Raw genomic sequence first — 20,696 nt, 5'->3', positions numbered from 1 at the left:
ATGTTTGTTGGCAGTACTTTAAATCTTTTATCAGCACTCACAAAGGAAATTATCAAAGTGAGCCAACAAATACATGGTGAGGAGCAGACCTGGGCTGAAGAAGCCATGGATTGTCTTCTCGATACATGGACTTTCCTACTTCAGGTGAGGCTAGACAGCCTGTATTAAGGAACAGGATTCAGTACTCTGCTTGCTGACAAATCGGACGGCCAATGAGAAATAATTAAGTGGCTCCTCACATTTCTTTGATGTGCTGATCATAGTCCATTTCTTTGATGTGCTGATCATAGTCTCTCTGGTTGCCCCCTAGTTTGATGATTCACCATATGTCTAGATAAAGCAGCTGCAAGACACCATGTTAATACATAAAAATAGCAGAAATGACAGTTGTTCTTACGATTTATTTGAAGCGTGCTTGTCTATCCAAGTAATCTTCTCATGAAAATACTGCAAGTGTTCATGTAACTGAATTGGTCCTTTATATCTGGAGATTTCACTTAAATTAACTGTAAGGACGTGTATGATTGCTTCTTTAGTGCATTATAGCATGCAGATATGTGCTATCATATCTTTCATAAATGGAAGTTTGACAAGAAGCTTGCCATATGAAATTTACTTAACTTTTTGTATCACTGTAAGTGGGTACGTGTGCAGATGTGATGGCATATATATTTATATCATTATCCACAACCATCATCTGGTCACTGTGTTAACAATTGGAGATAAGGTAATAGTGAGTTCAAGTTTTGCAATGTGGACCCGATAATTTGAAACCTTGTGCGGACAAAGAGACACAGGCACAAATAGACACATATAGATAGACCGCCCCCCCTTCCCCCCCAAAAAAAAACCCAACAAATCCCCCTCCTGCGCGCCCTGTTGGGATAGATTAGACTGTTGGTCATTCAATTTGTCCCATGAGGAAATTTGTCAGTATATTCTGCACGAAATGTGGATTACCCATGTGGTATTTTTCAAATTGTGAGCTAAAAACCTCTTACCTGTTTCCCATTGCCTGTCTATGCCTCCCCGAGCCCTTTTTCATTTGTGCCTTCCTCACCTATATGTGAATAGGGCATTTATGGCTACCCTCCGCTTATCAGCCCAAGGCTTCCAACCATGATAAACCGCTCCAGTAATGCTAGACATGATTTGTTGGCTTGAGTTTGCAGATACCACCAGCACTGTAGGCCTAAGGCCGGTACCTCTTGGCTGAAAAGGGAAGGGCTTGGACTCCTACAGACACTCTGGCACTCATCTGACGGCCCATGGCTCAAGCCTTATCAGCCCAAGCCTTTGATCCAGATGGCGTAGGTGTCTTTGGATGTGGCCTCACTCATTTGCAACAGTCATACCCTTGTACACATACCGCTTTCTGTCACCTTTTCAAATTTAAACCAGCCGGCCCTCTATATCCATTTCTATTGCATTATCCCTTCTGTTGTTTCTCCTTTTATTCTGTCTTAATCTAATGGCCTCTTAGGCCTACTAATTTGTTCCCCTCAAGCCCTAGCACCTGGAGGATAGGAGAGTCTCACACGCCTTGCGAATTGCTATCGGACAGATACGAGTCTCATCCCACCAGTTGCGGATTGAGGTTGGGAGAGCAGCCGGCATACCTAGAGAGCAGCGGGTTTGTAGACTATGCACGATGGGGGAGGTCGAGATAGAGGAGCATTTTCTATGTGTCTATCCGGCCTACTATGAGATTCGAGGGCGATACCACTGTCTCTTTTAGGAGGGGCTTGGCTTCGGGCCACTCACATGACTGATACATTTCCCCGACCAGGTTTGCATTGGGCTCTACCTAATTGAGATGCAGAGACATAGAGATTCCCTTGTGCGGAACGCGAGAGATCAACTACAGTTGATGCCTTAGGACACCGAGCTAGACCGAGCACAGACACACGTCATTGATTTTTACGCATCCGAGCCACCACCAGATGAGATCAAGGGGGAGGAGCTCGAGGAGACGAGAGCACTATGGATCAGTTGTGAAACCCGTCACCAGGATGTGGTTGGATGAGAGACGCGGAGACCACACACGACACGTAGGGCGACCAGAGCACGCACGATTGAGGTCCGACCTATCTCAGCCCTCCTTAGAGGGGAATGCGAGAGACGAGGCATTACTCTCGATGTAGCCCATCGGATACAAAGATCCAAGAGAGCGTGCCCCCGCCACCGCGGGAGACAGCCCGGTAGACATAGATACGTGAGCTCTTTGCATCACATTAGAGGGCCATCAGGGAGCCGGGTTATATAGAGTCTGCACATGTACTTGGAGCTCTGGTTCAGAGTAGTACTTGATTGCTCTTTTTTCGTACTACATTTTGTACTAGCTTTTTGCATTTTTAGCACTTAGCACTCAGCAAGGGCCTTAGTGAGCCCTTTGCTTCAGCCCACAGTGGCTTGTATGGGTTACATATATTTTGTATCTTGTCTCATGGACCCGCGAGGTCTCCTGAAGACGTTAATACACCTTTCTTTCTTTCTTTCTGTAGGGTTCCTGCAGCCCTCCCTGTTTGAATCCTCAGCGGGTGGGACGAGACTTGCAATTGTCCATCGGTCAGTGCATGTGAGACTCATTTGTCGTCCATGTATTGGGCTCTGATAACCAGTCCATCCTTGATTACTCTCAGGAGACGATCATGATAAATTTGGAGCTTCGTGGGGAGCTCCTGATTCCCCTCCCCAGTTCGTGACACATGGAGCTAGAGTAATCCAGTCGTATGATATAGTTGATCCCATCCTGTGGGATCTGAGAAGGTGGGACATCCAAATTGTACTAAAAAGGGGGGAGTCGAATGCCTTGATTGGCAAACTATCTGGATATATGTGCATATGAGGCTGTGCTAACCCCTCGGCCTGCTTTTCGCCTAGATGATTCTAGAGCTAACCTCTGTAGTCCTCCAGCTTGGGAAAGCCCAAATCCGATGAAGATATGTCACTGTTTGAGAAATGGAATCGATATGGAGCTGCAGCATGGCAAACTCTGCGTGTACTAGTGAGTGTGGGCTTGCTTTGGATAATCCTGGACTTGGGGAAAGAGCCAGGCCTGTAGTCACCTACAGCTTTCAAATCTCCTCCCATTGAGTTGCCGAGAGGTCACTTCCCCCCGGTATGTGAAACTATGTCAATGCAATATTGCCCAGTGAGGTGTTCAAAATCATAACCTTGGTCTTTTCAAGGTTGACGGTCAAATTTTAGAGATCACTGACCTGCGAGCCCCCATATGAGGACGACATCCACCCAGTAGATCTATAGGATGGGCAGGGGTAGGTTAGAGTTGTTGCAGACCTCACAGGCTATTAGCAGCAGATCACGGTGGTTGTGGGCAACCAAATGCAGGAGCGCAAATTTGTTCCAGATAGAGGTTCTTGGACAGGCGTAGACAAAGGGATGTAAAGCCCACGAAAGAGCGACCTGCTAATTGGGTCAACCAGCCGACCAGGTCCGCTGGTTGATGGTTGATCTGGTTGGCCAGATCAAGTTGGTTGGTCAGCCAGTTTGGTTGGGTGGTTGGCAGATCTGGTCGGCCAGGTTTAGGGCTTTCTTTCCCTATAAAGGGTGAGGCCATTCCTGATTTTTCCTATGAAATTGAAGACCACCTTCATAGAGGCACCTAGGAGTGAACAGTGAACAATATTAGCTCCTCTCTATCTCTGTTTGGCGCCTGCCTCGCTGCTGTTTTGCTCAGCCTTCGCTAGAGTTTGAGTTCTGTTTGGAGCTCTATCTTCCACATCTGTGGATGACTTTCTTGCTGTTCTATCTTTTTAAGGTTCTTACTTGCTGTTCTCTCTTTTGCAATTCATTGTTATATGTTGGTTTATATTCAATGGTATTGTTAAGTGCATTGGAAAGTGTTGGTCTTCGTTATCTGATGTCCATCTGTGCAAAATCTTGCAATTGAAATTCTTACATGGTATCATAGCATCCTCAACAACTCTTATGATACCGCTCAGACATGAAGGAAGGAGCCCCTCACAAGAAAGAGGAGACCCTGTTTTTAGGAGAATGCCTCAGTTTACAGGTTCTGAAAAGTACTCACAGGCTGAAGGCCTGGAATATGATGAGACCTCTGCAACAATTCAGATATTGATAGCATTAGCTGTCCACTATAACCAGATGGATTTGAAGTCTGTTTCTCTCAATGGAGACTTTGAGGAGGGAGTCTATGTGGAGCAGCCACAGGTTTTTCAGACCAAGAAGACCGTGGTGTGCAGGCTTAAGAAGGTGCTCTAGGGGCTGAAACAGCTCGTCGAGCATGGTACCAATGCATCGATGACTACTTCTTATAGAGCCGTATTTCTCGAAGTTCATCGGATGCAAACCCGCACCTTTAGTTAGAGGGGGACATGAGGATGATGGTGACTCTCTATGCCCGACCATGGATCTCAGCAGCAAGATAAGGAAGGTAAATACTCTCTTGCATGAAGAGTTTGAGATGACTGACCTTGGTCTATTGCATTATCTTTTGGGGATTGAGATATGGCAGGAAGAAAAGAAGACCTTCATATCTCAGGACAAGTACGGCCAGGAGATTCCAAAGCGCTGCCAAATGGAAGAGTACAAGGAGATGATGGTGCCCATGGAAGTTGGAAACAAGCTCAATAAAGAAGACACTTTCGACGACTTGTGGGGAGCTTACTCTACCTCACAAACTTTCATCCCCAAATTGGATTCTCAGTGGGACTACTTTGCCAGTTCTCATCAAGACCCAGGAAAAATATTTGGCAACCTTGCTTGCGAGTTTTATGGTGTACTTGAAGGGTACCACAGGATATGGGATCATGTACCACACAAGGATTGACTTCTTCGGGTACTATGATTTTGATTCGGCCAGATACTGGGACACTCGATGTCCTAGGGTCTACCTTAAAGTACCATGTACTTCTCTATTCATTTTTTATCTAGTTGACGTGACGACTGATATTCATCGACTCTTGAATCTTGTGCTTGCTCTCTCGTTTATTGATCCCACAGTGGTATCAGAGCCAGTCCTACACTTGTGTTCCAGCTCTCCTTAGCCTCCCCCGAGTCCTCCATTGCTCATTGGGAGTCTGCTGCCCTGCTGGTCGTCACATTTCCAGCCTGTTCGAGGCTCTTCAGCTGCTGTCCAAGGCTTTCAGAGCTTTTTTTGTCGCCATATCTTACCTCACTGCTGCTTTCCAGCTCAGGCAACTCCTTCTAGGTCCTGCTGCAGCATTTTCGAGGTCTCCTATAGCACCGGTGGCCATCTGTCATCATTTTTTGTGCTGCAGATCACGTCAACTAGATCTCAAATCTACCTGCACTTCCATCCGTACAGTCCATACGACTGTACGGATGCCTGTACAAACAACCTGCAAACAAGACGCCCGCTGTACAAAGTAACTGCTCCACGTACTTGCTCCGTACATTGCGATCCGTACCTGTGCCGCCGTACAGCCACGTGTAAAGACCCGCCTACAGCTGCATGAAGACCTGCCGTACAATGTTGGAGACGACTGTGCTTCTGTACACCAGGCTTCCGTACAACAGAAGCTCTGCGCCACACTTGCGATCACTTTGTGCCTGCATCATCTTTTGTACAATCTGCAATATTCTGTACATGTGTTCTGTATAGTTTTGCACGTGCGAAACTGTCTTCAGGTTCCGTACCTGTTTTGGCATTGGTTGTGAACCAGTGTTGGGGCTTTTGCAAGAACATTGGAGTTTTGGGATTTAATCTGCAATTTCTTGTTTAGATTGCAGTACATTGGGTTAGATTGCAGAACATTGAGTCACATTTGCAGGACATTGGGTCAGATTGCAATACATTGGGTCACATTTGCAAAATCTCAGCAAAATTTGGGGCTTTTCTGTATTTGCCCTCTTTTTGGCCTATTTGCCCTCATTAAATTTGGGGCTTTTGCCAGATTTGCTGTTTTGTGCAGTGAACATTGCCTTACACAGCCACATTTGGGTCAAATTTGCATTTGCCCCTTGATTTGGGCTGGAAATTTACGAAACATTTACTTGCAGACATTTGCTGTCATTTTTGGACAGCCAGCTCTTCGTAGTGATAGCCTTGAGGCTTTTGGGTTTACAGGTCTCTTCTTTTTAGGGTATCCCATTTGCAATGGCTGGCAACAATCATGATCTATTTGGCATTCTTCGTGAAGATGATAAGTTGGATGGCACCAACTATCCAATGTGGTCTTATCTCATGCAACATATTCTTGTTGCAAGGCATTTTTGGAATATTGTTTCTGGGATTGATCTGAGGCCAGCCAATGCTCCAGTGGCTGCCCCTACTGCTGGTCCCTTTGCAGAGGGTACTCCTCTTGATGCCTTATCCTCTAGCACCCTTGCTGCTGCTCCTCCAACTCAGGAACAATCAAGATGGGATGCAAGAGATGCAAATGCACATTCCTGTATTGCTTTATCATGCAAGAGAATCATTATTCCACACATCCGGTCTTGCAGGACAGCAAAGGATGCTTGGGACAAATTGGCTTCTCTTTATCAGATTCGCAATGAGGCACGTGTTGCATATTTAAGAAGGCAATTGCAGGAAGTCAGTATGAATGAAGGTGACTCTATGGATGCATACCTGACAAAGGTCAACGACCTCATGGAACAACTTGCCAATATTGATGAGGTGGTGCCAAATTCTCAGCTTGTCAGTACCACATTGAATGGACTGCCAGATACATATCAAGGGTTTGCTACAACCCTTCGATTAGTAGCCATGGCTTATCCAGACCATTACTCTTTTGATCAGCTAGTCACTTTGCTTTTGCAGGAAGAGCAAAGTCGTGCTAATAGACAAGCCATTATTCCTGATCATGCATTTGCTTCACAGCAAACAAAAAGAGGCAAGGCTTCCAAGCCTATGGGCAAGCCTAAATATGGGCCTAGCAGTGGCAATTCCTCCAATGCATCTAAAAATACAGAGATAAGTCAAAGAAGAAAAGATGCCACTATTGTCGCAAGCTTGGACATGACATTTCAGAATGCAAGAAGCGCATTGCTTCGGAGAAAAAGAAAGCAGGATTGACAGTTAATGCCTCACATGCAATTGAATCCCACGAGCCAGCAGATGCTTCACATGCACATGCTCTCTAGGATGGTTGGGCATGGGCTGTCCATTGCTCCTTTGATCCCTCCCAAGTTGATGCATTCTTTACTGCTAATGATGCTCAGTCTTGGTATTTTGATAGTGGTGCTTCCAAGCACGTCATATCTTGCAGACAGTTGTTTCATTCCTTAGCTGATGCACCTCGTGGGGGAACTATCACATGGGCTAACAATGCCTCCTATGCTGTAAAAGGAATTGGAGATGTGCAGCTCACATCCATTACAAGCCATCTTGTCACTCTGACTAATGTTCTTTTCGTGCTTGGAATAGAAGTCAACTTGACTTTAATTTCAGCAATTGCCACTTGAGGTTTCATAGTGATTTTTGATGGATACATATGCCTAGTATATGATCTTCGTGATGACAATGCTATAGTTCTCACTGGCACTTTGAAAAAGGGGCTTTATCACCTTGATGATCACTCAGCTGCACTCTCTATTGAAGCATTTGCTATTTCAGATTCACAGCTTGCTGAAACTCATCTTTGGCATGAGAGAATGGGTCATCCCAATTATAGAGCTCTTGCCAAGTTACATGCACATGACATGGCAAATGAGGTATCTTAAACTCACACAGTTTCCAAACATGTGTGTGAGGGTTGTCTTTTGGGTAAGATGCATCGGTTTCCTTTTCAAAATAATTGTCCAAAACTCTCACAAAGGAAATTGCAGCTAGTGCACAGTGATGTTTGTGGCCCAATGAGGACAAATGCCATTGGGGGGTACAAATATTTCATGACTCTTATTGATGACTTCACAAGATATTGCTGGGTATATGCTTTAAAAGCCAAATCTGAAGTGTTACCATGCTTTCGGGATCTGGTCGGCCAAATTGGGGGCTGCCTTGCCCTATATAAGGTGAGGCCATTCTTCCTATTCAACTGAAGACCACCTTCACAGACGCACACAGGAATGAACCATGAACATCAGCCCCTCTTTATCTCTGTTTTGGTGCAGCCTCCCTTGCTGCTGTTGTGCCCAGCCCTTTGCTCGAGTTTTAAGTTCTGTTTGGAGCTCTACCTTCCCACATATGTAACTGACAATACATAGTTCTTTTTGAGGTTCTTACTTGCTGTTCTATCTTCTGAAATTCATTGTTACGTGTTGGCTAATAATTAAGGGCATTGCTGAGTGTGTGTTGGAAGGAGTTGGTCTTCCTTATCGTAGTGCATAGGTGCAAGTTTTAGCACTTGAAATCCTAACACAAGTCTCTCTCGCTTCAAAACAGCTCTAGGGCCTCTAAATGTCTATGTAAGCCTGTTCCCGAGGAAGATATGAGGACGATATCTTCAGCTTATAACAATATCTGTATCATCGGAAGCAATGACCCCTCACCTCCACGGCGGTTAATGAAGGTCGTGATCTTATCAATGCAGAGACCAAAAAGTGTTGGTAAGTGGGGGCATCCTTGCTTCACTTTGATCGTGCTGTTCATCCAATAAAACGGGCCATCCAGAGTTTGCACTCTCCCTCTGATTGACTCATAGAGACTCATCCCAAAGCTCATTGCCCCTAGGCCTCTGTGAAGGTGCTGATCTCTCTCTCTCTAGTACAGACCCGTAAAACTTGGCCAGTGTGTGGCCAATCATGAGAATGTGGTAGTTCCCAGAATCCATGGGTTCCCATGCTTTGTGTATTGGTAGTATAGTGGTGCTACTCTAAGCGGGAGGAAGCCGTGGCACACTGTATTATTGAACATCTGTGCTAGGATTGGGGCCAAGATCTCGTCCCATGTGTAAAGTGCTCCATTCGTAGTCCATCACGGTCCTTGGCTCTTTTGTTGTGGAGCCGGCGTAGTGATGTGTGGTGAGCCTGGGCAAGGAGGAGATTTTAGATGGTGCTTGGTTTGGGGTGTCATAGAGTGACGTAGTGCTAGATTGCCGGGTCCATGATGGGATAGGCGGCCCCCCCCCAAATAGAAGCCCCCATATAGTGGTGGGGTCCCCTTCCCAAAAAGAGAGGATCACCTCATTGTTGGTTCAAGCAGTTAATCACCATGTAATTATCTAAAATGCTTTTAGCACAGAATTACAAGGGATGAGATAGCTTGAAACTACATAAAATGATGCATGAAATGAAGGTGCAATGAATAGAACCGATTCTGAAGACAAGCAAAGATTTCCAACAAAGAAACTATTAAACACAAGCTACCAGCTTTGCCATGAATAATCTCCTCAGGTCGACCGACCTTGCTGGAGCTCACAAAACCGTGGCTACATATCTAACACACTACTACTTCGTTGAACTTGCGCAGGCAAGTGAAAAAGATCAAGAGCAACTTGTCTACCTGACTTCATAGGAGCCAGAAAGTTCATGGGAACCGCCTCTCATCCAGGTCCATTGCATGGAAGCCTAACGCCACGCAGCAACCCATGCACAAATGGAGCAATCAACCTTCGTTCACTTGCATGGACCAATCATCCTCGATCTACCAGCTTCAGATTTCCCAATGGACAGCTGCCACGACTTAGTAAGGTAAGAACCTCTTCATGTGGCCAACCATGAACAAGGTCTCCCCAACACTCATCAAGCCTATGTTACAGCAAAGCCCGCCTCTTACCGCGCATAAGGTGCATAAGGTGGCGTGAGATCAGTTGTGCCTCAAATGAGGTCAAATGTCCAAAAGCATGCTAGGTTGGATCTCATTTCTTGACTGTCAACATCAAACCATCAGTTTTGGGGCATTTTCTTGCTAGGGGGCATGCTGTAATTTGATTCATGCATGGGAATGATCTAGAGGCACAATCTTGAACCGTTGATGCTAGGGTGTTTGAGGCATGGGCAATGTTTGCATATTCTCCAAGAGAGGTTGATGGCTCCGAAGACAGTTGGCTCTCATAGACCGCATCGAGGGTAGGATCAAAGTGTATCCGGACATGGGGGGTGGCAGGGGATCGGGGTCTATGTCCGATATAGCAGCCGAGATGGCAAATGCCAAATAGGAATGGTTGGCACCGACTCCTGAGGCGGCGGGGGGGAGGGGTGATTGTAAAGTCCTGTACACGTGACGCAAAGGCTTGAGGGCCCCATCAAGTAGTCCGTGGTAGTTATTCCCTACCTTCCGGGAAATAAGTGACTCCTCAGGATAATGGCCATTGTTGAAGGCCGCTATGGATGATCAAGTCGTGTACCATCCCCATCTAAGTAGGTAACATCCTCCCTCGTGGTGTGTCATCCGAGTGCCTCACTATACCAAGCTGTATTGGGTCCACCTTTGGTACTCTGAGGGGGTTAGATCTAAAATCTAGTAGGCCCACGTGTTGCTTCCCTTGCGTTCATTGAAGTCCCCTAGGAGGATTGCCTTCCTCTGTTTGGAGAACTCCAAGATTTCATCGTATATCATCTCATATGGGCTTGGCAGTGACCTCATGCTGATAGGACGATCTATCGCGGCAGTAACACACTCAATGAAAAGGCCGGGTGCACAATTGCATTAGATGTCTGAACTGTTATCCACGTGTTGCGCATGCTCCCCTTTCAGCATCAGAGATATGAGTGGTCTTAGGTGCGGTCTAAAGAGAACTGCTACCTCCCCAAAGCCTCATACCCCACTCTCTCTTCTCATCTCCTTCCTTTGGGTTTACTCCAAGTTGTATCAAATCAGTATGGGTAGCCTCTCTGAAGGCTCTCGTGTGTCTCTATATAAAAGATAATGTCTCTACCAATGAGGTCTTTGAGAACCCCCTTGGAGGGACCATAGAGTACCATTGCAATTCCACATGACCATGCGCAATCTATCCTGTACCCTTGCCCCATAGGCCTGACCCCATCATGGACTGTTTTTATCCCTTTCTCCTCTTTCTCCTTTTTCTAGGATGATCACCTTACTGTCAGTATGCATGTGGAAGACAAATGCAGAAATGCGATTAGAGAGAGAAGGAACTGCGATTAGAGAGAGAGTATGCTGCACAATGAACTGCAAGTGACTGCAAGAAATGAAGGCATTGTTGCCTTTCAAGTTATCAAGAGAATATGGTCTTTCTACAGTGATTTTAAAGGGATTTTATTGTAGAAGACTCTTCACTGTCTGTAAATTTTTTATTTGATATAAAATTTTGGTATGAAAGATTACACAATCCTTTAGACAAGGGCTCAGCTTCATTCCATTGTGGGTTGATCTAATACTCACGAACAAATATTCGATTGCATGTTCAGATTTCTGCCCTATCTGGTCCTTGCTTTTGTTCTTTTGTGTGATAAGCCTTGCCCTTTCCTTGTTTACCTTATAGTTTCTGGCCCAGCTTTTGTAGAAGCCTTTGCTATCCTTAAGACCTAAGTGAAACAAAAATGATAGACAATGAGGATGCTTGATATGCATAGTGGACCTCATGTCTACTACAGATAAGGCAGCATGTCCTGCATGATCACCCCAGTTTCGAGTTCACTGGTTATGCAATCTGGTAAGTTACAACATCCAAAATATGCTGAAACTGGTTGATCAGTTTCAAGATATTTTTCCCATTGAAAAGTATTTCGGATCTGTTGACTTTTTTAGGTCCCATTGGTCACTATTCAGGGATTGGGACTGTCAACTTTTGGATTTTTAAATTTCTGCTTCGTTTTTGTTGTTGTTGTTTGTACTTGTTTTAATCCTTATCCTCATAATCTTTTTTGGGCTCATCCTGGGGATTGACTTTGTGTCATGGGAGTAGCTCTTTATGCGTTTTAATAAGCCATACTAATCTAATTTTGATATTATGGCTGCTCCTTGGCTCCTTAAACTGTAGGGTTCAGAGAGTGCATATTACAAATCCTGTTTATGAGCTTAGTAGCTGGAAGACTGGAAATATTTTTGCACAGGAGTGTTATGCAATAATGACAGGTTTCTAATTTATGCTAATTGTCTCAGCCTGCAGACCTGAGTAAAAAGATACCATTTCCACAGAGTGGAGTAGAGGCAGCAGCAGTAGTGTTTCACACATTCGTAGAAACAGAACTAACAGGTATCAGTGCCTTTGCAGAGAACTCGTAATTATGCTGTTACCATTATCACCATTTCTCGAATGGTGTGGACTGTAATGTTTGTTTTCTATTTTCATTATAGCTGCAGCAGCGTCTGCCTATGAAGGTGGAGATGAAACTGAGCAGTTGGAGGCTGCTATAGCAGGTTGGTGCCTTGGCTGGCTTTTAGGATTATAGATCGAGAGACTGAGATGACGTATTGGATTGCATAATACAATAATGTTGGTGTGTTGAAGCGCAAGTCCCCCCTCCCCCCCCGCGCGCCGCGGTCCCCTCTTTGTTTAAGAGTAGATATGACTATGCTGGGCAATGTTATCCTTGGTGGCAGCAATTTCGTTACATACATTTTCCCTTTCTGGGTTCCCATAAATCATTTGACATAGTGTTATTCTTCTCGTGGTGCAAAAGTTTCGCTTGTGTATCCAATATCATTAAGAGCCAATACGAACCAATATTCTGGCCAATAAAATTATGCGTGTAATTCACATAGATGCTGTTGTACGTTTTTATGGAAAATAATGACTGTAGGCCATGTAAAACTGTTTTCTCAGGCATTTACATGATGACTGTAGGCCATGTAAAATTGTTTTCTCAGGCATTTACAGGATTATTCAATGTTTGTGAAGGTTCAAGAGCCTGCACGCTGTGCTTGGACATTTGTTTTTTTGGCAAGGATTTGTTGGAGATGTAACAGACCACGTATTCTTCAGCTCAATTTGATGCTTAAGCATTTAGGCAACCTCCGAATTGTGCAAGAGCTATACCTTTAAAATAAATATAAGCTGAAGTGTTTGCATTCAGGCAACCTCCAAATTGTGTGAGAGCTATACCTTAAAAATAAATATAAACCGAAGTATTTGCAGTTCAGTGTAGCAGCAGCAGATTATTTTGATGGTTTTCCTTCCTCAAGTAGGAAGGCCAACCTCATGAATCTTACCTGATGCCCTCCCCTCATGTAATGATTCAGAAAAGGTGATTCAATGATGTAAAGTGATTTGTGATTCCTTTTCAATTGAAAATATTATAGTTCTTAGCAACGATGCCAAGCCAGTTCAGGAGTGGGAAAGTCAACTATCACGTGGTATGTACATGGGATGTGCTGTGTAGAATGAAGTCTTGAACTTGAGTAGGAACATAAATGGTCATATGCTCTGTGCAACATTGAACTTAATACTCAATGATCTATTTGGTCTTCTTTACTTCCTTTTTAGAGTTTGAGCATTCCTGACTATTGCTGCGAATTATTATTATTTGAATGCTGCTGTTTCTATTTCAGCCAGGGATGAGCGACTCAGTGCCTTTGCTTTGATAGCACGCGCTGCACCGGCAGCATCTCTTCATCTTCTTGCAGTGCTTCTATCTGAACGATGTGCCTTCTTGCATACAGTGAGTTACTTTCTCTTCGATATTGTGAATGAGGGAAATGTGTGTCACATATTTGTGGGCCATTTTTGTATTGTAGGGAACAAGATGCTGAAGAAGAATCCATGCTTATATTTATATTTGGATCTCTAATGTAGCACTTATGGTGGTTTATTAAGGTCCTTAGCTTCATATCCGAAGTTTATAAGTAGTAGAAGCAACTCTATATCCAGCTTCATCTTTGCTATACTATCCCCATGTTCCACACTGTGATAGCCACTCAGGTGGTGAGAGACTTCCCACACATGCGTGAGAATCTAGAGAAGAGTTCGTCTCTCCAGTCACTCTCACAAGAAACATGAAATGGTCTTAAGTAAAACTTCTATGTAAAAGTTATACCTCTATCGAAGCGCCCTACAGGTCTTCAAACTTCATCAATACTGTAAGATGTCGTGAATATTATTAAATGGGGAAAAACACTACTTGAGTACAGCTCCATGAACATTCCTATTCTGGATGTTTCTTTTTTTTAGTAGTCTGTTGAGGAGAAGCATGCTTAATTAATAAATGATGGCAGGGATGGTTTGAATGTGTTCTGAGATAATTAGCAATGAAATAACGACAGTTCTTAAAGAACTTGAAAGCAAAAGTGTTTGGCAACCCAAATTGTCTTGATTTCAAGTTATTCAAGACAATGTGAGTCATAAATCCCCATTTTTTGAGTATATAGCATATGAAGTTAGTGTAAAAGATTCTTTTATACATCAGTTAGGTGAGAATGGAATGATAATCTCCTTCTATTGTAAGATCTTTGATTTTATGCGTGCATGTTCATTTCTTGTGTTTTTAAATGGGTTGCAGTGCAGAGGAGGGAGAGGGAGTTCCCCTTCCATTTTAGAAGAGCTTCATTGGATTTTGCTCATGTCTGGGCATGTGCTAGCTGATTCAGGTGATGGAGAGACACCTATGGTAAGGTGTTATACCTTCAACATTTCTGCTCGTATTTTTTAATCGTAGGAATCTCCTATGTTTATATGTTAGTTGCAATACAGTTTAATCCTAGGAATCCCCTGTGTTTATATGTTTGAGTTACAATCAGCTTGGGAGAGTTTAGAGAGAATGTTTGCGGCAAGAAATGATGCCAGAGTTTCCTTCTTGAAGAGAGAGCTATCTCATACACATATGGATGAGGGAGATTATGTGAATGCTCACCTCACACAACTTCAGGATTTGAGGGAGCAGTTGCTGAATATAGATGAGATTATTTCGGATTCAGAGATGATTACCACCACTTTGAATTCTCTTCCCGAGTCTTATCTTGGTTTCAATACCTCGCTGAATTTGTCATCTAGGAGGGGCAGCAATGCTCTCTCCTTTCACGAGTTGGTAAGACTCTTGTTGTTGGAAGAGCAGACAAGAAAGAACATGGCAACACGGGCTGGTGAGCATGCCATGCTTTTAAAGTTCAAGCCCAACGGGAAAGGGCAACAAAAGCAACATGGAAATGAGCCCACACATCAGCATAAAGCTGATTCATGACAGCCCTCTTATAAGGCTAACTGTGATGTAGACAAGCCTAAGAGGAAGGGCATTTGTCACTACTGTAAGAAGCCAAGTTATTACATTGGAGAATGCAAGAATCTAATAGCTAAGGAGAAGAAAAGGGATTCGGGTATGGTTATTTCAGATGCATCATCTCCTAATGCACATGATGGAGGGGATGTTACAGTCAACTTTGTGAAAGAGCACTATGCTTGCTCCTAATGCACATGATGGAGGGGATGTTAAAGTCAACTTTGTGAAAGAGCACTATGGTTTTTTGTCTTGCGTTTTAGATTTTTCTAGTGGCTAGTTCAGATACTACAGCCACTCTTGAGGATGACCCGTATGCTTCCTTGACTTGCAGCTATGACCCTTCAAAGGAAGCATGCTCTTCAATGAGACACTGAACACTTGGTGTTTTGATAGTGGTGCTTCTAAGCATATCACTTTTAAGAAGAGTCTTTTGGATCTCTGCATACACCACTCGTAGTGCAATAAGGCATGCAGGGGGGGCTCTTTCTGTTGAGACAGCTTATGCAGGTACTCTTCTTGATGAGAACTTGGCTCTTTTGAAGAAGCCAAGGATAATGAGCATTGGATGCATGCCGTGCACAATGAATTGCAGTCCATTGAGAAAAATCAGACTTGGGATGTTGTGGGTTTGCCACCAGGGAAACATGCCATTGGTACCAAGTGGGTTTTTAAAGTGAAAAGGAAGCCAGATGGGTTCATTATAGGTACAAGGCACGGCTGGTTGCCAAAGGCTTGCTGAGAAAAAGGGCATAGATTATGAGGAAACTTTTGCTCCTACATCCCGGGTGACCACCATAAGGTCAATTATTGCAATGGCTATAAATTTTGTTTGGAATGTCCATCAGTTGGACATAAAAACAGCTTTCCTTAATGGGAAATTGCAGGAAGAGGTTTATGTAAAACAACCTCCTGGATTTGAACTTTTGGGCAATGCACTTCAAGTTTGCAAGCTGAACAAAGCTTTATATGGGCTGAAACAAGCCCCATGTGCATGGTATGCCAAAGATTGATGCCTTCTTGGCAAGTAAGGGGTTACATAATATCCCACGGAAAGCACTCTCTACATCAAGAAGGATGGGGGGGATATTTTGGTCATCATTCTTTATGTATATGACATGTTGCTCATAGACTGAACTGAAAGCTGAATTTGACATGACAGATTTGGGCATGTTAAATTTCTATTTGGGGATTGAGTTTATACAAGACAAGCGTAGCATTGTTATGTCTCAATTCAAGTATGTGCATGCAAGATTGTAAGCCTATAGCCACTCCCATGGAGCCGGGGTTGAAGCTTACTATGTATGATGCAGGTGAATCATTGGATGTCACACTCTACAACCAGGCTGTTGGATGCCTCATTTATTTGTGCAATACAAGGCCCGATATTCAGTATGCAGTATCTCAGGTGAGCAAGTATATGCACAGCTCAAAGACAATGCAGTGGCAGGCTGTAAAACACATCTTCCGTTATTTGCAAGGCACAAAGTCTTATGGTTGGATGTTTCCAAGGGGGGGTGATTTGCAGATGCATGCTTACAGGAGGGCTTCTTTCTTCAGGGAATGGAAGGATTCTCCTTTCTTCTCTGAATCTACTACAGGGTTGAGATGGCACTTTCAGCCTCAGCCTTGGTTTCTTTCCACCTCACTCTGAGGGGGTTTTTTATTATCCTCATGATTTCATGATGTATTCCGCTTTGAGCTTGCTCTCGCGGGTTTTTGTTCTTACTTAATAGAAGTCTTTTTCATGGAAAAAAAAAAAAGATGCATGCTTACAGTGACTCAAATTGGGCTGGAGTGAGTTAGGGGCACTTTTCCCTCACTAGGAGGTTTCTCCCCCTAACCAGAGTTAGTGGGTTAGTATAGTTTTGTCACTTGGACAAAACTATCCTCACACTGTACTCATCTTATCTTTTCTAGTGCACACTTACGTTTTGCTCTTGCTCTCACTCTTGTATTCTGCTCCCTCCTTTTCTTACAAGTTTGTGTTGCAAACCAAAATGGCTTCGCTTGTTATGTATCTAGTTTCTATGCATTAATATTTCTCTCTAAAAGGAATCTCCTCAAGGGGCATTAGGAATATGATTACATTCATCTGGAGCCTTTGAATGATATTACCAATCTACATTGAGCTTCACACATCATCATACATTATCATCATCTTGTCATGTGTCAAGGTTATTTAAGCACTTTTGGCGTAGGCTCCGGAAATTTGTCACGAATAGAAAGATCACTCTTTTCTTTTAGCTCTCTATTCATGGAGGGATTGCAGTGAACCTGTGGAGATCCCTGACCCTACTTGTCTTCGTTGTCACGTTGCAGTTGAGTTAGTACAGCATTGCATTTGGAAGTGCAGAGAGGCGAGGACAATCTGGAAAGGCGTTGCTAGGATTTTCACTATCTTTCATACAACACCTTTCTATATGACCTGGGATTCAGTGGCTTGGTTATCTCTTACTGGCCCTCAGGTGTTTTTGGAGAGACATGATCCAAATCCAACTCTGATTGTACGGTGACACTCAGTGGAGTCTTGTTCCCTCCATGATGTTCCCTTCACTCCTCTCATGCCTTAGTAGACCATTTTTGAATCTGTATGTTCCAGTGGATTGGGGGCAAGCGAAAATTGCTACCTGTAAAGTCTTGCATGATTCGGTGAAGGATTCTCGAGCTATAGATCTATGTGTCAACGTTTTTCTTCTGTGTTGTAGATTTCTTCACATTTTCACACAGGTGCCACATGGCATTATTTGCTAAGGTTAAGTTACCTAAGGTCTTAGTTGTTGGTAAACTGCAAGGATTGACTCTCGGTTTTGCATCCATTGATTGGGATTTTGGAGTTCCAGTAGAAGAGAGATATTTACCTGCATAGATGCCTCATAAGAAATACCTCATTAGGAGATTCTGGCTAGCATTGCAGCTTGGCATATTTGGAGAGCTAGGTGTATAGAGGTGATGGAGGGTATCCAGGTTCACCCTTCCTAGGCTATGGCCAGTATTTGGACCGACAGAGTACACACTCTGATGGCCATATGGGCGAGCATGCATGGATCCTCTAGAGCAGCCACTGCCAGGAGAGTTACTTTTTTCAGAGTTAGGAGAGGATCTCCTTTCTTCTCTGAGTCTCCCTTAGGGTTGAGGTGGCATTTTTAGACTCCGCCTTGGTTTTTTATTAGCTCATTTTGAGCGGTTTTTTTCTCATGCATTGCATGATGTACTCCTACATTTGAGCTTGCTCTCGCAGTTTTCATTCATACTTAATGAAGTAATTTTCTTGAAAAAAATTAATAAAATTATTTAAGCATGCTTGTTTTGATTGATTTCATGGGTAGTGAGAAAATAATAATGGCCATCAATTGAGAGGATATGAAGCATCTTGTTTAGTAACAGACATCCACATCATTTATATATAGAAATGGCGATCGGTGCACCTAAGGGCATTTTAGTCCATAGAAGCCTAATAGTCCTCAAGGCCCTTGTACATACATTTGTTGCTCAATCATTAAGCTCTTATACTGTTTAAGACCTGCCTTATCAAATGTTTTCTAAATGGATATTGTATGATTTGACTTTTACTTAGTTCTTTTCATGGAACGAAAGCCCTTAGAGGTCCTTGGACTTAGAGGGTTCTAGACATTTGACTTATTTTTTCATGTTAACAAATCCTTATTTTGGGAAAATAATGTTTGCATAGTCAAAATCATCTTGTACTCTTGTAAACTCATTGAAGCGTTACCAATGTAATTGCAAATTCTGATTATGAAGTGTATTAGTGTAGATTATATAATTTTGCATCTGAAGTGGATAACATGTCTAAATCTTACATATTAGATGCATGCGAAACGCGAGCACTTGCAGAAATAAAGGCAGGAGTTGTGGATTTCTTTCCACCTAAGTTTCTGCATGGGTTTTCCGCTAGCTAGGTGGGTTGATCACGTGTATTGGCCTTACCGGATTGTACTAGACCATTCATGGTTGAGACTGATGGTAGTGACTTTGCGGTAGGTGTATCTTTATTTTAGGAGGACTGAACTGTAGCTTTTGAGCATCAAAAGGTAGATGATACTCAGGTTCCATGGCATACTCAGAAAAACGAATATATGCGGTTATTCAGTCATTGAAAACCTGGAGACATTATTCTATTTGTTGTATTTACTGACGACTAGTCTATCAAGTACATCTGTGATAGGCATGAGTTGAGGGGGAGGCGTGGTGGATTGAATTAATGCAAGACTTTGACATGGGAATCGGGTGCCGGAATGATAGCTTGAATGGGCTTGCCAATGCTTTTGAGTTGCATTGGTGAGGTAAACTCTTTTGAGTTTTATCGAGGTTGGGTGACCTTATGATTCCTCAAAGAGGGCTATGTAGAACCGATGGTCATTTTAGGCTATATTGGCAACAGGTCTAACTTATGATTTAGTCAAATGGACGTTTTAGTAAGGCCGAGATGTGATAAATGCCAACAGTGTCAAGTAAACAAGGCAAAATGCCTAAAAGCTGGAGGGTTGTTGCATTCTTTAGATATCCCTGGAAGTAAATGGGAGAATATATCCATGAATCTCATTAGATATCCCTGGAAGTAAATGGGAGAATATATCCCTGGAAGTAAATGGGAGAATATATCCATGAATTTCATTGTGGGTTTAGACACATTAAGGGCATGATTCTATCTGGGTAGTGGTAGATACGTTGAGAAAGAGGGAAAGGTTTTTACCTACCAAGACAACCGTGAAAGCTACTGAAGTTTGTTGAGCACTTGTTTAGATTGTATGGGTTGCCTTGTAAGTTGTAACATAGTCGGTGCCGGAGATTCGAAGCTCTCTAGCCACTTTGAACAGGAAGTACTTTGAAAATTAGAACTACTTTGAGTATGAGTTCCCCTGATGATTTTCAGTCTGACGGGCAAACAGAGAGGGTGAAACAGATGTGGGTGTATGCTAAATGAAGAGCCTACAAAATGTAACCATTTTTTTCGTGCTGCATGCTTAAAGTATACGTCTCCAAGAGGCCATCTGATTGGAACAAGTATCTCCCAGTGGTGGAATTTGCGTATAATAGGGCTAAGCATACAGCTAGTGTTTGTAGTCCGTTTATGCTTATGTATGGATATTAACCCAAGTCTGTTCATGCTTATGTATCGCTCTTGGTTATGGCCCATTCATGCTTATGCACGGATATTAATCCCAAGTCTCCTGTGATGGCTGGATTGAAGGGTATTCAGCTTGATGCAGCTAAGGATTTTTGCGAGATATGCAAGAGATGTTAGTGACTGCAACTCCCTCCCTCCATCCTTCCATCTACTCCCTCCCTCCATCCAAGTCCTCCATCCATCTACTCCCTCCCTCCCTCCATCTACTCATTTTTTTTCATAATTGATATATTTTTATATGAATTGATTACGTGTCATATGATGTGGCGTTCCAGTTCCCGTCCCCCGTTCCCCCTTCCCGGAACGTTCCCGTTCCGGCACTTGAAATTTCGGAACGTTCCCATTCCCTGGTAACTATGCTGGAGACTGTCTTGTTCCCCCCAAGAACTTGTGGAAGTTGAGGATTTAACCAATATGAGCTTGAAAGAGTTATTGATTTATAAGTAAATTAATTCTGGAGTTTAAAGTTACGTCGAAGGCTAAGTCTGAAGAAGGCTCAACTTGAAAATTAATTGCTAGTTTGCGGAGAACTTTCCTGATTCCATTT

General features: G+C 43.3%; 1 protein-coding gene across 4 annotated transcripts in view; it reads left to right on the top strand.

Moving 5' to 3' along the window:
- Window positions 1-20,696, top strand: part of LOC147891859 (uncharacterized) — a 174,778-nt gene that overhangs the window by 53,112 nt on the left and 100,970 nt on the right. For all 4 annotated transcript variants that reach the window (XM_087387867.1, XM_087387868.1, XM_087387866.1 and 1 more), the window contains 5 exons: window positions 15-144; window positions 11,954-12,047; window positions 12,149-12,211; window positions 13,343-13,452; window positions 14,290-14,397. In XM_087387867.1, coding sequence (XP_087243993.1) covers window positions 15-144; window positions 11,954-12,047; window positions 12,149-12,211; window positions 13,343-13,452; window positions 14,290-14,397 — 505 coding nt within the window. The remainder of the gene's footprint in view (window positions 1-14; window positions 145-11,953; window positions 12,048-12,148; window positions 12,212-13,342; window positions 13,453-14,289; window positions 14,398-20,696) is intronic.

This window comes from Dipteris shenzhenensis, chromosome 17 (assembly GCF_047967505.1).
Source record: "Dipteris shenzhenensis isolate YYH24624 ecotype China chromosome 17, Dip_SZ_1.0, whole genome shotgun sequence".
Taxonomy (NCBI): Eukaryota; Viridiplantae; Streptophyta; class Polypodiopsida; order Gleicheniales; family Dipteridaceae; genus Dipteris; species Dipteris shenzhenensis.
Note: the sequence above shows the minus strand (reverse complement) of the source record. Positions and strands in the feature narration are given on the sequence as shown.